We start from the raw sequence: 15514 nt of genomic DNA on the forward strand, positions 1-15514 counted from the left end.
TGACAGACCAGGGAAGACATAAGCCCACATTCATATTCAACACTTTATGGCCTAGTCATCTAATGTGTTGACTATTGTGACATGGGAGTCAATGGACTGACCTTTGACCCTGGTGGTCCAGGCTCTCCTCTGTGACCCTTGAAGCCCTGCATGGAGATAATCATTAACATGAATACACCAATATTATTAGTGAAATTATATTTTCATTAACCACACAGTTAAATAATCATCCCCACAGTTTTAGTTACTCACAGGCATTCCCCTGAGTCCTTGTTGTCCTGGTGGTCCTGGCTCTCCTTGTTTACCCTGAGATCACACCACATGGTCAGATTACACACACCAAGGGAATGATGTGCAGGTAAATATGCAGGGGACACATATTGTGCCATGTATAACCAGAGACCATTATGACTGATTATGTACAGAATGTATCCATGGAAATGAAGCCCCAATTAGATATACAGTACATATAGAATATGTTGGGAATAATATTGTGGCCATATCATGTGTACTCACAGATTCTCCTTGTTCTCCTTGGCGGCCATCTTTGCCAATTTTGCCCATTTGACCCTGTGGAACATTCAGCTTTTAGAATTTAGACGTAATTTTCAAACTGTTATTTACAGTCCACTTCATAAGTTCCACGTATGTTATCGTGGTTAGCTTGAGATAGAGGTTGTACTAGTATTGTTACTATCAATAATATTTTGTCTTCAGCAGGTAATTTCTACTCCTTCACAAAACTTTATCAACAGTGTTTCTCACCATTAAGCCTGGTAGACCTGGTGGCCCCTGGATTCCCTTCATCCCCTCCTTGCCCTGCAGGGTGAAAACAGACACAAGATAGTTCCACAGATTCAACCATGATAAATCAACAACAACACTACGATGATTAATGACCGCTGCCAAAACAACACTCAGCCCAGTTGACCTACATGGCCAGCCAGTGGGACGAGGCCGATATAAAACTGATGACATGTAGTGCAATATGTGGTCTGAAAATGAAACACATTGACAACATCCTGACTTTTTCTCCAGGGGCTCCTGGGGGACCGATGGGGCCGGGTTGACCGTTGTTACCCTACAGAGAGACGAAGAGGGAAGAGTCAGAAAGAACATTCATCCTACTGCAATGACCATCGGAGTTGGCAAAACAGCACACAGGGATATGAGACTAGGCTACTAAATAGCAAAGATGATGGCCTATGGTAGGCACTGGTAGTACCACCAGGCAGGTACAGGTACTCACAGGATTCCCCATGATGCCAGCAGCACCGGGGTGGCCGGGGGGTCCGGTGTGGCCTATTTCACCTTTGTCTCCAGGCCCTCCTTGGGGTCCTCTGTCACCTTTCACACCCTGTAGGACAAACAGTAAATAAATAATGCATATCACCTCTGGCCACTGTGTTCTATGGCAAGGGACATAACAGATACAAACCACTGGATGTTTTCAGGTCTTCAACTCAAAAATGTATATTCTATGGAGGTAAAAGTGTGCGGGTGATAATCGGGTGTGGTTGAGGAGGACTTGCCTTTTCTCCATTAGCTCCTGGGGGTCCAGTGGGTCCAGCCGGGCCTGCCTGGCCCTGCAAGGATAATGACACAGACACCATCAGTTTCTGGCTAGCTAAAGGCTATCTCTATACATCTCTCTTTCAGGTCTGTCTGTTTTTGTCTCTCCTCCCTCTCTCTCCCTCTCCAAAAAGACCATCAGCAGCCCTGTCTCCAGGTCCTGATCATTCACTATACCCCCCAGAGGACAGGAAGCCTAACGATGCTGAGAGAGCCAGGCTGATACCTTCCCACCACTTCAGTCAAACACAGTATGATGAATACAGGAGACTCCTCGCAGGAGACTTCTCCTAGGCCACTGTCTGAGGCATGCTATTATGAAGTTAATAAATCTCCTCTTCCTGTCTGACTGATATGCCCAAAGTAAACTGCCTGTTACTCAGGCCCTGAAGCCAGGATATGCATATAATTGGTACCACTGGAAAGAAGACACTCTGAAGTTTGTGGAAATGTTTAAATAATGTAGGAGACTATAACACAATAGATATGGTAGGAGAAAATCCAAAGAAGAACCAACCCGGAAATAATTTTTTTGAGAGGCTATGCTCTTCCATTAGAACATATAGGGAAAAAGTTAAATCCAGCTCCCAGATTGCAATTCCTATGGCTTCCACTAGATATCAACAGTCTTTGTTCAAGGTTTCAGGCTTGTTTCTTCCAAAACAAGGAAGAATTCTGAGTTTTGATACAGGAACATAGAGTTGGAAATCAGTCTGTGAGCGCACGATGAAGAGGACGCGCACCTGTTAATATCACTTTTCCATTGAACATACTTCTTTCCGTATGAAATATTATAGTTTAATTACATTTTAGGGTACCTGAGGAAAAATGTATTTTGACTAGTTTTAACAAAGCTTAGCGGTAGCTTTATGGATTCCTTTCTCTGCCTGTTGAACGAGTGAATTACTCAAATCGATGGCACCAACTAAACTGACTTTTTGGGACATGAAGAAGGATTTTATCTAACAAAACGACACTACATGTTGTAGCTGGGACCCTTTGGATTGAAAATCAGAGGAAGATTTAAAAAAAGTAAGTGCACATTTAATCGCTATTTGTGAATTTATGAAACCTGTGCTGGTTGAAAAATATTTTGATGTGGGGCGCTGTCCTCAAACAATGGCATGGCATGCTTTCAATGTAAAGCCTATTGTAAATCGGACAATGCAGTTAGATTAACAAGAATTTAAGCTGGCGGGACGCCTAGCCGTAACTTCTCTTTGTAGTGTTAGAGTATGAAGAAGTGCTGTGGAGAGGATCATATTATTCCTATTAATGATTCAGGATGTGACTTTATCATACAACAGATGGAATAGCATGGTGCTCTGACTTTGTCCTTACTTGGTACCCGTCCTGTCCATTCGTCCCTGGGGGTCCAGCTTGTCCGTTGTCCCCTGGTGTCCCTGGCAGACCAGGCTGTCCCGGGGCTCCGGCTGGGCAGTCTGAACACACATCCTGAAGGGCAAGGAGAAACACCGAGTGATGAAAGAATCCTTCTGTCTCAGAATACACTGTATCATCAAAGATGGAGGAAACAGTACTATGGTAATAGCGCTCTCCTCCTTACCTTCAGATTCAAATCCGACAAGTCTGCTGCTGCTCCCTGAAACAGATGGTTTATATTAGCTTGATCCATTATTATATAAAGGTTGATTGGACTGATTTTCACATTATTTGTTTGAGTACATCCCCATAGGTGTTCCATCATGTCAGTGCAGTGATAACGAAGGTACAGTATAGTGAAGGTACAGTTTTTGGTCTCAGTTTGTAGTGTTGTTGGGACGTTTCCAAACCCCATTTCCTGTACTGGTCAACTTACTGGCTCTCCTGGGGATCCCTTCTCTCCTGGTCTTCCTGGTAAACCATTGTGTCCTGCAGGTCCCTGTGTACCAGCGACGCCTGACAGACCTCTCATGCCCTGAACCAGGAAACAAACAGCAGTCAGTTGAACTTTTCTTTGAACATTACTCAGTTCATGTTTTCACATTGACTTTGTCACTCTAAGACTGAGCATAATTATGACAAAAATGTTTTTACCGGTGGTCCAACTGCACCATTTGGCCCTGAAGGTCCCTGTAAAAGATAAAGATGTTTTCAGTGTTCAAAATATGCTGCAAGATTGAATGTGTGTGTGTGTGTGGCGTGGTTATGTGTGTGTAGTGGTTGTCTTTACCGGGGGTCCAACTTTGCCTTCTCCTGGAGGACCCCTGTTCCCTGGAACCCCCTGAAGTCCCTGGGATCCGGGTTGGCCCTGGAACACACAGACACAACCTTGGTTACCATCCAATAAGACACCAACAGAACCTTGGTCACCATCCAACCAGGGGACACTGTGTCCTCTTAATGCAATCGCCAATACTCTCTGATGACATTACTGTACTATCGTAATGTTTGGCTCAGAGAGTTCCGCTGTGCTGAGCAGAGTGGTTGTTGATCTTTGCAGGTCTTGGCTGCTCAGGCAAGATACATCACATTTGTGTGTATTTCTAACAACAGAGAATCCAATGTGAAGTTTTAGTATTCAGTGTGGTGGTTGTAAAGGTGACCATGGAGGATGGTTTAAAAACTACAGAGATGGAATCAACAGAATGTACATGCAAGGCCTCTACCTTGCACTATCCTCAATTAATTACTCTCTCTACCCCCCCCCCCCCCCCCCCCCCACTAATCTGCTCCCAAAAAAGCTGTTGTTAAATCAGTGTGTCAGTCACAGTATGGTGGTCAAAGAAAATTGCTTTTGTCCAACCAAAATGGATTGTTTTCTTCCTAAGCTAGAGAAAAGAAAAAAACTTTTTGTTACCAGAATCACCCCTGGCTTCAAGGCACTAATGTTTCTCTCTACCCTTCCCTCCCTTCCAACCCAACTTTAAAATGACATTACCTTCTGGCCGGGCGGTCCTTCAATTCCCTGCTGTCCAGGATCACCCTGTAATATAATATCACACATAACACTATTATGAGCCCACTGTCTGGTCAAATCAAACACTTGGCATTTAAAGTCTTATAGCATAAAATACATGGTCCTACAGTTCCCTGGACTAGGGTAAAAGAAACCAATGTAACACATAGGAGAATAATCACTATGTATTTGTGTAAATAGTGTACTGTACTGGTGTATGCATGAGGGTTATGTGTTATGTGTTATAAAGCAGCAGCTGACAGTAGTAAAAAGGACACACACACACACAGCACATGTCCTGCTGGGTTCATTCATTAGTTTAATGTGATAAAGTGGGAAACTGTGTATGTTCTGTTTGTTTGCTTTCTCAGCATTATCACCATATGTTTGTGGTGTAGAAAATGAGTAAAAAAGTTCTAGGTCAAAACATTGGCATAACTGTACAATGCGGGTTGTACTGCACTAACATAACCATACTGTAGTATGGTTGTATTTAAATGCATGTTGATTTATGTACATGTGCAGCCAATACCCGTACAGGATGTGAATGGCTTTTCATTTTAAACCCCAGAGCCTGAGCTCTTCATTTCCTGATTGGATAAGTGCCAACAAACTCTGGTTCATATTTCTTAGAGTCTGGATAACAAGTTAGATGTGTGTTAATTCTGTAGTCAGGACTTTTTCCTGACGATGCCACAAGACCATGCAAAACTCTTGACCTTGGTTATAGTGGTCACGCAGACAGGAGAAACTCGAGGTTTGAACGCAACAATGAGGTTTGAACGTAACAATGAGGTTTGAACGTAACAATGAGGTTTGAACGTAACAATGAGTTTTGAACGTAACAATGAGGTTTGAACGTAACAATGAGGTTTGAACGTAACAATGAGGTTTGAACGTAACAATGAGGTTTGAACGTAACAATGAGGTTTGAACGTGACAATGAGGTTTGAACGTAACAATGAGGTTTGAACGTAACAATGAGGTTTGAACGTAACAATGAGGTTTGAACGTAACAATGAGGTTTGAACGTCTTATACAGAGTGATGTTTCTGTGTCTTACGTTCTGTCCGTCTTTGCCCTTCCCTGGTAGGCCAGGGGGTCCTTGTATGCCTGCATCTCCAGGAGGTCCTGGGGCGCCACCACGACCCTCCTTCCCCATCTCTCCCTGGAACACATCACATCATGAGCATAGCATAGTGTTGCATAGCATAGCTTAGTCATTCACACAGCACGAGTTACAATAGAAGGTCCCTAGAACACACGAGTTAGGAGTTACAATATGATGTCCCTAGAACAACACATTTGAGATCACCTGTTTTTCCATATAGCAAAGCAGTGATACGGTTACTGACCCTCTCTCCTCTCTGTCCAGCTATTCCAGGTGGTCCAATGGTTCCAGGGATGCCCTGTGTCATAGACAGAGAGAGAAGTTCAGGGCACACATTAGGTTAAAGGTTAGTTTAAAGCATTAGGGATGTCCTCGAACACCAGCACACAAATTGCATATGTTTAAAATAGGCTGTCATTTTCACAAAATGAACCTACCACATTGCCAGGCAGTCCACGGGTACCCTGTGTACCCTGCAATCCTGGAGGACCCTGGAAAAGAAACAAGGCTTCATTCACAACTGTCTATATGTAATATTATTATCAGACAAATATACAGCAGTAAGGATCCAGAACTTACAGGCTCTCCTTGTCTCCCAGTCTCTCCTTTAGGGCCAATGTCACCTTTAGGTCCCTGCATTGACGCGGATAACAAACAAGGTTATGAAGGAAGTGGAAATCATTCAGTATAATATGTCAAATTATGTTGAGGTTTGATTTCTATTTTCCAATGGAGGACACCTTATGTAGGTCCTTAAACAATCCGCGATGAAATTTGACAATATAAAAACAATGATTGAGCTCATAGAGAATCAACTAAATGTATTGAAAATGTATTAATTTGTCTAAGTTTATCATTAGACATGAACAGAATACATCAGTGATTCGTATTTCCTGCAACTTTCTGAAGACCAGAATGCCCCTGACTGTGTGCGTGCAGTGTCTACCACTTTTTATAAACTGGGTGGTTTGAGCCCTGAATTCTGATTGGCTGAAAGCCGTGGTATATCAGACCGTATACCACGGGTATGACAAAACGTTTAGTTTTACTGCTCTAATTTCGTTGATAACCAGATTATAATAGCAATAAAGCTCCTCTGGGTTTGTGATATATGGCCAATATATATTTTTGTATTATTTTAAATTGAACCTTTATTTAACAAGGCAAGTCAGTTAAGAACAAATTCTTATTTACAATGACGGCCTACCCCAGACAAACCCGGACGATGCTGGGCCAATTGTGCGCCGCCCTATGGGACTCCCAATCACAGCCGGATGTGATACTGCCTGTATACATACCGTGTTGTGTCATGCCTAAGAACAGCGCTTAGCCGTGGTATATTGGCCGTATACTACACCTCCTCTGGCCTTATTGCTTAAGTCTAGCTGTCTTCTCAATTAAATGTTAACTACAAAGTAGGCTGTGCTTACCTGGCAAAATGCTATCATGATTATTTGCATCAATTCAGAGTATTTGTTTTGCAAACTCGACCATCACATGTGCGCTACGAAAACACAGCTAAACAACAGCCTCTTGCTAGGCGCGCACTTGAATTAAAGGGTCACTAAAATGTCTTAGAATTTTTCCCTGACCTCAATAATGATCTCCTGATGTGGTTTAAAAAGCAACTTAACATATTGGTTGCCATGTGTGTTTTTCTGTTGCTCATTACAAAAATGAGATTTCAGTCTTACAGGAGTGTTTCCTGACCAATTAATGATGTTTGTCCCCTATGAGACACTGTAGATGCAGAAGTCTATTTCACTTCCTCAAAATCCCAAGAATGAATCTAAGATAACTCAAGAAATATGTAATCGATTTTGAAGTTTTTGCCGAGGATGTTTTAGTTGCGCAATTTTATATCTAACTAAGGTGTTAAGTGCAGTATTTCTCAAGTAAAGAAATGGTGACGTGTTGCCTTATGTAAACAGTCGGAGCTGCTGGACAGGTCTGTCGCAATGTCTATGCTATTGGATAGAGAGCAATCACCGCAGCTGTTCACACCATGTTAATGGGAAAATGGACAGACCTTAATTCACCCTTTGTGACACATGGATGTTCCAAACTTTGTTTTAGACGAGACTGACTTTATGACCAAAATGATCCTATTTGCACTTTGTAGTCAATTTTGACGCTCAAATAACATTTTCTGACTCCTATTGATGCCACATAGGCTGCTTCAAAGGGATTTGGTGCTTTTTAAAAGCAGTCCTTCTTTAAGAGTTGTACAAAATGGTATTAGGTCCCAAAAATATACGGATTTTATAGGGCCCTTATGTTATTGTCTCTACATGGGTTGTGAATAGATGAGTGTCCAATTATAAATAACATTTGATTGACTGAAGTCCTTACCTGTGGTCCGGGCAGTCCCACAAAGCCTTGTTCACCAGGCACTCCTCGTTGACCCTTCAGACAACACATTAGTTAGTAACATCCCCAGAATGATGTTCAACATCAAACAAATTATACCCTATTTTGCAATGGCATATGATTCCTTTCAAAGCAAACAGTGTCCATCCTAATGGTAGAGCACTGTAACTGCAACGGTGGTGTAAAGTACTTAAATAAAAATACTTTGAAGTACTACTTAAGTAGTTTTTGGGGGTATCTGTACATTACTATTAATATTTTTGACAACTTTTACTTCACCACATTCCTAATGAAAATACTTTTTACTCCCATACATTTTCCCTGACACCAAAAAGTCCTCGTTACATTTTGAATGCTCAGACAGGACAGCATTATGGTCCAATACACTCACCTATCAATATAACTCATTGTCATCTGATCTGCCTAAGATCTAGCGGACTCACTAAACACAAATACTGCCTTTGTAAATTATGTCTAAGTGTGGGAATTTGATGTATAGAATATACTTTGACTTATGATAATTGAATCCTTTTTCCACCACTGCATAAGTACAATTTAAACTAGAACGTTTAGACTTTTACTCAGGTAGTATTTTACTGGGTGACTTTCACTTTTACTTGAGTCATTTTCCATTAAGGTATCTTTACTTTTACTCCAGTATGACAGTTAAGTACTTTTCCACCACTGAACTGCAGCATAGATGATGTCCATCTGACTCTACCAAATAAAGGAGACACTTTCATCGACTCGCATCTCTTTTGGCATCCAGTGGAGAGTTTGGAGCACTGCTGATTTTCCCCAAATGCAGCCTAATGTCACTCCATTGGTACTGTAGAAGGCTCCTTCTATTCTGAACTCACAATATCTCCTGGATTCCCCTGCTCTCCCTTTTCTCCTCTCTCTCCAGGTGTTCCCTGGGGAGTAAGAAACAGGATAAATGCATGTCCAGGCTGTGTAATATTTCTGTATAGTAATACGTGTTGTGTACAGTTTCTAGGACTGGCGACAATCAACTAAAGCCTACATTAAAAATGCCTAAACATTAGGCCTGGAGAAAATGTATAACACAGAGCAGTTTCTAACCAGCAAGGTCACACCAGATCGACTTCAGTATTCATTGTTTCTCCTGGTCCTCAGGATGTCGGGAAATGCCTTCAATAGCATCCGCTAGGGGCTACGCATGAGCCAATTATGTCTAGTAGGCTCACAGCCTTAAACCACACTCTCCGGCTCTGAGGGTTGTGGGTTCAATCCCAGTGCTGGGCACTTATTTTTTCTGTTTTAACCCTATCCCAAACCGGAATCAATGCCTAAACTTAACCCTATCCCCCCGGACAAACGTTGAATGCTGAAGTGAGACTGTGAGATCTTGTTGGTTTCTACAGTACTTACAGGCTCACCAGGCTCAGGGATAACATTGGCCACCTGAGATAAAAACAGAGAGACAAGTTAGCCAACAAGCATCCTCAAATTACAATGCATTTTTCCAGGAAGTTTTTTGTTTGCTTAGTTGTACATGGATCCAAATGTTTTATTGTTTTGATATATGCATGACAAAAAGATGATTCGGTTCACAGACAGTTCGAATTTACTGTAATACATCGTGTCCTTCCCTGAGTTGTTTTACAGTGTATTAATGTCAGTGGAGGCTGCTGAGGGGAGGACGGCTCATAATAATGGCCGGAACGGAGCAAATAGAATGGCATCAAACACCTGTAAACCGTGTATTTGATACCATTCCATCAATTTCGCTCCAGCCATTACCATAAACCTCCCCAATTAAGGTTCCACCAACCTCCTGTGGTTAATATGGTCATTTGCACCAATCAACATCCCTTTACTTTACTCACATTTCCTGGTATTCCTGGAGTTCCCTTGGGTCCCGTGTCACCCTGAGGCGACACACACATACACATAGTGTGTGAATGTTAATTAACTCATTACAACACACTAGTCCCCTGGTGGTCCGTAGTGAGACAAAGTGAAGAGGACAAACACACTCTCTGATACAAGCAGCAAACATCTTTCATGCAGCTAACATAGCTTTTATGCTAATAACCATGCTTATCCAATCACTCGTCTAATAAAACACACAGTAACAAGAATCTTGTTCATTGTTACTGACTGTCTAGTAACAGCAAAGGTAAGAGACGGGTGCGGCTTTTAGATGATGTTGTGACATACAGTAGCTAGCTGTTTACATGAGTCTTTGTGAATCAATGTCTCATATCTCTGTCTTACCTTGTCACCTTTGTCACCCTTTGGACCGTGAGAGCCGTCTAGTCCCCGGTCACCCTAAAAAAGAAAACACAAGACACAAACAGGAGCAAGGTACACAAGGAGATTTAGATGCAAGCTGTCATTGGGCTGATGCACAATTCAGGAGTGTAGCTTTAATTATGCTTATGAGATCAAACTCACCTGTCCTCCTTTCTCTCCTTTAGGTCCAACAACACCTGGTTGTCCAGTTAAACCAACTTGTCCCTGTAAGACACACACACACACACACACACGCACACGCACACACACACACACACACACACGCATACGCACACACACAGAAAGATGAAGAGCATGTGAGATGGGGAACTTTTAGTTGAGTATAATGATTTAAGATCATAGCCAGGCTCACCCCCTCTCCTCCAGGTCCTCTTGGTCCAGGTGGTCCTTCTTCACCCTATAGCAGTGACACATTCAGTCATCATGAGATCATTAGATTCCTCAGACCACGCTTGACATTTCTGTAACACTGTCTATTAACTACATCGGCATTCAAGTGGGGGGGCTGTAAGGAGCCATGCACAAGGAAAAATGATTGTCTATAAACACAGAGGTATATCTCAGATGGTTCCTATCCAACAACTCCAGCTCCTATTTAATGATCCTTCCAGTTTAGGTGAAAGGGATGCTTTAAAAGTCACCTTTATAGACTCCATATAAACTTTAGTCTGCTACATCACTTTTATGAAGTCCCATTGATATGGCCTGGATGTCCAGATAGAGGTTACATCTGAAATGGCACCATACTGTAATTCCTATGTAGTTCACTACTTTTGACCAGAGCTCTATGGAGTGCTCTATATAGGAAAAGGGGTGCCATTTTGGACAAAGAGTAGTATCACTGTACCTTAGGACCAGGTTTACCAGGGAAGCCATCCAATCCAGACTCTCCTCTAGGCCCCTATGGAGATGAATGAATAACACAGCTTGGTACATTTATGGTATTGTATCAGATATTATCCAAACTAACACATAACGTTGTCACAATGCTGCAAATAGGTTGGTCATGGCATTACCATGTGACAACATTCTGAGAACCTAAACGTGTCGGTAAGGATACCATCCTCTATAACTTTGGAATGTTACATGTTATTAGATGTTTCCTTACTGTTTTGTGAGGAATGAAAACCAGAAACATACAGTTGGTTATGAAACATGAATCACTACTTCTACTAATACTACACTGACCTTGGCTCCGTCATTTCCTGGAAGTCCGTCCAGCCCATCGTTTCCAGGTAAACCCTTCCAACAATAAATATTGGGATAAGTCTGGGACATGAGTGCTTTGACAACTCAATGTTACTTAAGTAAATCATATTATGTAAATGTGGAAAAAATATACAGTTTACTTACTGCTTTGCCTGGCTCTCCTGGTTTCCCTGAAAATCCAATCTCGCCAGGTAGACCCTGAACAAAGAAAATGGAACATATTGCATTTTCTATTATTTCCATTTCCTCTATGTGGGTTACATTTGCTTTGGATGAGCTTTTGGGATGACTGCTGACAGTAAACTGCTGTACAGCCTTCAATGGATTGTTGGTGCACCGAACTCACAGGAGGTCCAGTTTGTCCAGGGTTTCCTTGCCCTCCAGGAGGCCCCTGGGAACCCTATAAAGAGACACAGCATCATCAACAAAAATGGTCATCGACCTCAGTCCAACAGGCAAGACATACAGTACCAGCATCAGCCACTAGAGGGGGGAGTATTGTAATGTACAGTATTGTATTCTAGGTTGGCCTGATATTCTGTCAGCTGTCTGTCGTGGACATATAATGAGTAGGGCGATGAGTTATTCCTGGTAGGTACTGTAGTGGTGTAAAGTAACTAAGTAAAAATACTTTGAAGTACTACTTAAGTACTTTTTGGTGGGTATCTGTACTTTACTATTTATATGTTTGACAACTTGTACTTTTACTTCACTACATTCCTTAAGAAAATAATGTACTTTTTACTCCATATGTTTTCCCTGACACTCAAAGGTACTTGTTACATTTCAAATGCTTACCAGGACAAGACCATTTTCCAATTCACACACTTAGCAAGAGAACATCCCTGGTCATCCCTAATGCCTCTGATCTGGTGCTCACTAAACACAAATGCTTTGTCTGTAAATGATGTCTGTGTTAGTGTGCGCCCCTGGCTATCTGTAAAAAACACAGTAAAATAAATTGTGTTGTCTGGTTTGTTTAATATAAGGAATTTGAAATAATTTATAATTTTACTTTTGACAATTAACTATATTTTAGCAATGACATTTACTTTTGATACTTAAGTATATTTATAACCAAATACTTTTAGACTTTTACTCAAGTAGTATTTTACTGTGAGACATTCACTTTTACTTGAGTCATTTTCTATTAAGGTATCTTAACTTTTACTCGAGTATGACAATTCGGTACTTTTTCCACCCCTGCTGGTAGGGTGGTCACATTGTCTAAAGAAATTCCAGGCCCTAAGGCGCTAATTATTGCTTTTAAGAGTGATATTGAATATTAATGAATTTATGCAATGTGGATGAGTTCTGAAGAGGCCGAGAATACAGTATTTTCCATCCAGTGGAAGTGTTTCGTGACGCTAGTACTGAGAGAGCAGTAGTGTCAGGTACGCAGTCCATGGTGAGAAGTTAACATCCAGAATGAAATGTCATTGAATGAGCCCAAGCAAGGTTTAAGAGCTGTGATAACTGGCACATACTCCATTCATTGTGTCAAAAGAGTTCTTGTGAAAGGTTGGTAATGACTCACATCAACACCATTATCCCAGAAACCCTAGACCCACTCCAATTTGCATACCGCTCAAACAGATCCACAGATGATGCAATCTCTATTGCACTCCACACTGCCCTTTCCCACCTGGATAAAAAGAACACCTATGTGAGAATGCTATTCATTGACTACAGCTCAGCGTTCAACAGCTGCAGCATCGAGAGCATCCTGACTGTTTGCATCACTGCCTGGTACGGCAATTGCTCGGCCTCCAACCGCAAGGCACTACAGAGGGTAGTGCGTACAGCCCAGTACATCACTGGGGCTAAGCTGCCTGGCATCCAGGACCTCTACACCAGGCGGTGTCAGAGGAAGGCCCTAAAAATTGTCAAAGACCCCAGCCACCACAGTCATAGACTGTTCTCTATACTACCGCATGGCAAGCGGTCCCGGAGGGCCAAGTCTAGGATAAAAAGGCTTCTCAACACTTTTTACCCCCAAGCCATAGGACTCCTGGACAGGTAATCAAATGGCTATTTGCATTGTGTCACTTTAACCATATCTACATACTATCTCAATCATCCTGACTAACCGGTGTCTGTATGTAGCCTCACTACTGTTATAGCCTCGCTACTGTATACAGCCTCGCTACTGTTATTTCTCACTGTCTTTTTACTGTTGTTTTTATTTCTTTACTTACCTATTGTTCACCTAATACCTTTTTTGCACTGTTGGTTAGAGCCTGTTGTATTCGGCGCACATGACAAATAAACTTTGATTTGATTATGATGCAGTGAATCATACTGTTACACATAGCCCTCATGTTCCAACAGATGTTTTTGTCATGAAATGTATCTGTAAATGATCTGATACTGTAGGACACAATAAAGAGTGCCTGCAAGGGATAGCACACAGAAATAAAATAGTATCTTACAGGTGGTCCGGGTAGCCCGTCAACACCAGGTAATCCACTTTCACCTTTCTTGCCCTGAAAAAGGAAGACACAAAACCAAATATCATACATCAAAAAACATAACGTTGGAAGAAAATAAACCTGTGCTGGAAAACATGTTTATTCACTTAGTAAAATCAACCCTTTAAAACCTTTACTGCTTTGGCAACTCCTGTACTTGAATCCGACTCACTCTCATTGTTTGCACTGTGATATACTGCCCTCTGCAGGATTCTTTAAGATACTGTGGTGGCTGATTTCTGCATTACCAAATGAGGAGAGTTACAAACTTCACACACCAGTCAGAGTTATACTTAAACTCCATCTTTAATAATAAGAGCTTTGCAAAAGACCTTTGACTTTCAATTATGCGCTATCTCTAATGAACCATTGAAAAGTGACAGCACAAAAGTACAAAGATCTTTTATAGCCAAGATACACCCCTCTCAACCTACATGACGAACCACAGATCTTAGAAACAGTTCACAAAGAGACTTTATAATTGAGAAAGGAGTATCCCTTAGCCAGATAGCATTCGCTATAAATTATCGTTCAGTTTGGTCCCTATGATGAGGTTCTAATCCCATTCCTGGTACGGTATAGCACAAAAACACCATCTCAACCAATGGCATAAATCAATTTACAACTCTAGATACTCCCATCTCAAGTAAACCCCCTCTTGACTCCACTCCTGGACAAGCTCACTAAGGGGAGTGAGCCTCTAGGTCATACACTATCCCTATATAAGTGCAACATCAGAGGGGACATACAATGGTTCCAGACACTGCCATACACCTTCCCCCAATGCCAAAGGAGGGAGTGACTTGCACACAGACATTGTGGAGACAAGTAATTGGTTCCCCATTAATCACACCATCCCTTCACATGGTTTAAGAATAGGTAAAGACACATTCACATATGAAGACGATGTTCCATCCTGTCCTCTTCCCTTTCTGATATTCTGCATAGCACCAGGGACATGTAAAAGACAAGCCTGACCTCTCCCCTCTCTGGGCCCCAAGTGACTGAGCCCCAGCTAAGGGAAAAGTGCAACTGCCAACATTCATTATCCAAAGGGATACATTCTAATGACCAGTATCTCACATAAGCATATTATGCAAATAAAACATCTTAATTATCTATGTTACCCAACTAATTCTGATTCATCCGCCACAATAGTGCGTCACGTTTCACGTGCGACGGCCCTACTGCTGCGACTGATACTGTTAACGTAAAGTATGGGCCAGTGGACAATTCTTTGAGGCTTGTCAGGGAAACAGTTGACTGATGATGGCTGTGGTGTGGACTGTGATGCGTGTGAGGAGCCAGGGAAGGTCCACTACACGGCTGATCAACCATGTGACTGGCCCTGTCTGCCATGACAGCACCATTATCACAGCAGAAATCCCTCAGTGACTTCACATCGTCAATAAACACACACACACACACACACACACACACACACACACACACACACACACACACACACACACACACACACACACCTCAAGCACCATATGAAAGGTTCACTTAACACTACATCCCAGAAACTACTATATCCCTTGTCATTGAAATTATTAATGGCTCTGGGCCAGCCCCCATCCCACCAAAGTGAAGGTCTCA

The 15514-nt window shown here is 42.0% G+C and overlaps 1 protein-coding gene across 2 annotated transcripts in view; it reads right to left on the reverse strand.

The window, feature by feature from the left end:
- The window catches only part of LOC115173728 (collagen alpha-1(XXII) chain-like), a 75151-nt gene that overhangs the window by 8900 nt on the left and 50737 nt on the right, over nt 1–15514 (reverse strand). For both annotated transcript variants that reach the window (XM_029732078.1, XM_029732077.1), the window contains 29 exons: nt 13874–13927; nt 11788–11841; nt 11586–11639; nt 11421–11474; nt 11080–11133; nt 10585–10629; nt 10374–10436; nt 10194–10247; nt 9803–9844; nt 9345–9377; nt 8813–8866; nt 7935–7988; nt 6162–6215; nt 6020–6073; nt 5827–5880; nt 5535–5639; nt 4454–4498; nt 3746–3823; nt 3610–3645; nt 3392–3490; nt 3140–3175; nt 2914–3027; nt 1533–1586; nt 1250–1357; nt 1028–1081; nt 766–819; nt 517–570; nt 253–306; nt 102–146 (listed from right to left, as the gene is read on the reverse strand). In XM_029732078.1, the coding sequence (XP_029587938.1) occupies nt 102–146; nt 253–306; nt 517–570; nt 766–819; nt 1028–1081; nt 1250–1357; nt 1533–1586; nt 2914–3027; nt 3140–3175; nt 3392–3490; nt 3610–3645; nt 3746–3823; nt 4454–4498; nt 5535–5639; nt 5827–5880; nt 6020–6073; nt 6162–6215; nt 7935–7988; nt 8813–8866; nt 9345–9377; nt 9803–9844; nt 10194–10247; nt 10374–10436; nt 10585–10629; nt 11080–11133; nt 11421–11474; nt 11586–11639; nt 11788–11841; nt 13874–13927 (1713 nt within the window). The remainder of the gene's footprint in view (nt 1–101; nt 147–252; nt 307–516; nt 571–765; nt 820–1027; nt 1082–1249; nt 1358–1532; nt 1587–2913; nt 3028–3139; nt 3176–3391; nt 3491–3609; nt 3646–3745; nt 3824–4453; nt 4499–5534; nt 5640–5826; nt 5881–6019; nt 6074–6161; nt 6216–7934; nt 7989–8812; nt 8867–9344; nt 9378–9802; nt 9845–10193; nt 10248–10373; nt 10437–10584; nt 10630–11079; nt 11134–11420; nt 11475–11585; nt 11640–11787; nt 11842–13873; nt 13928–15514) is intronic.

Source organism: Salmo trutta, chromosome 34 (assembly GCF_901001165.1).
Source record: "Salmo trutta chromosome 34, fSalTru1.1, whole genome shotgun sequence".
In the NCBI taxonomy this organism is placed as follows: Eukaryota; Metazoa; Chordata; class Actinopteri; order Salmoniformes; family Salmonidae; genus Salmo; species Salmo trutta.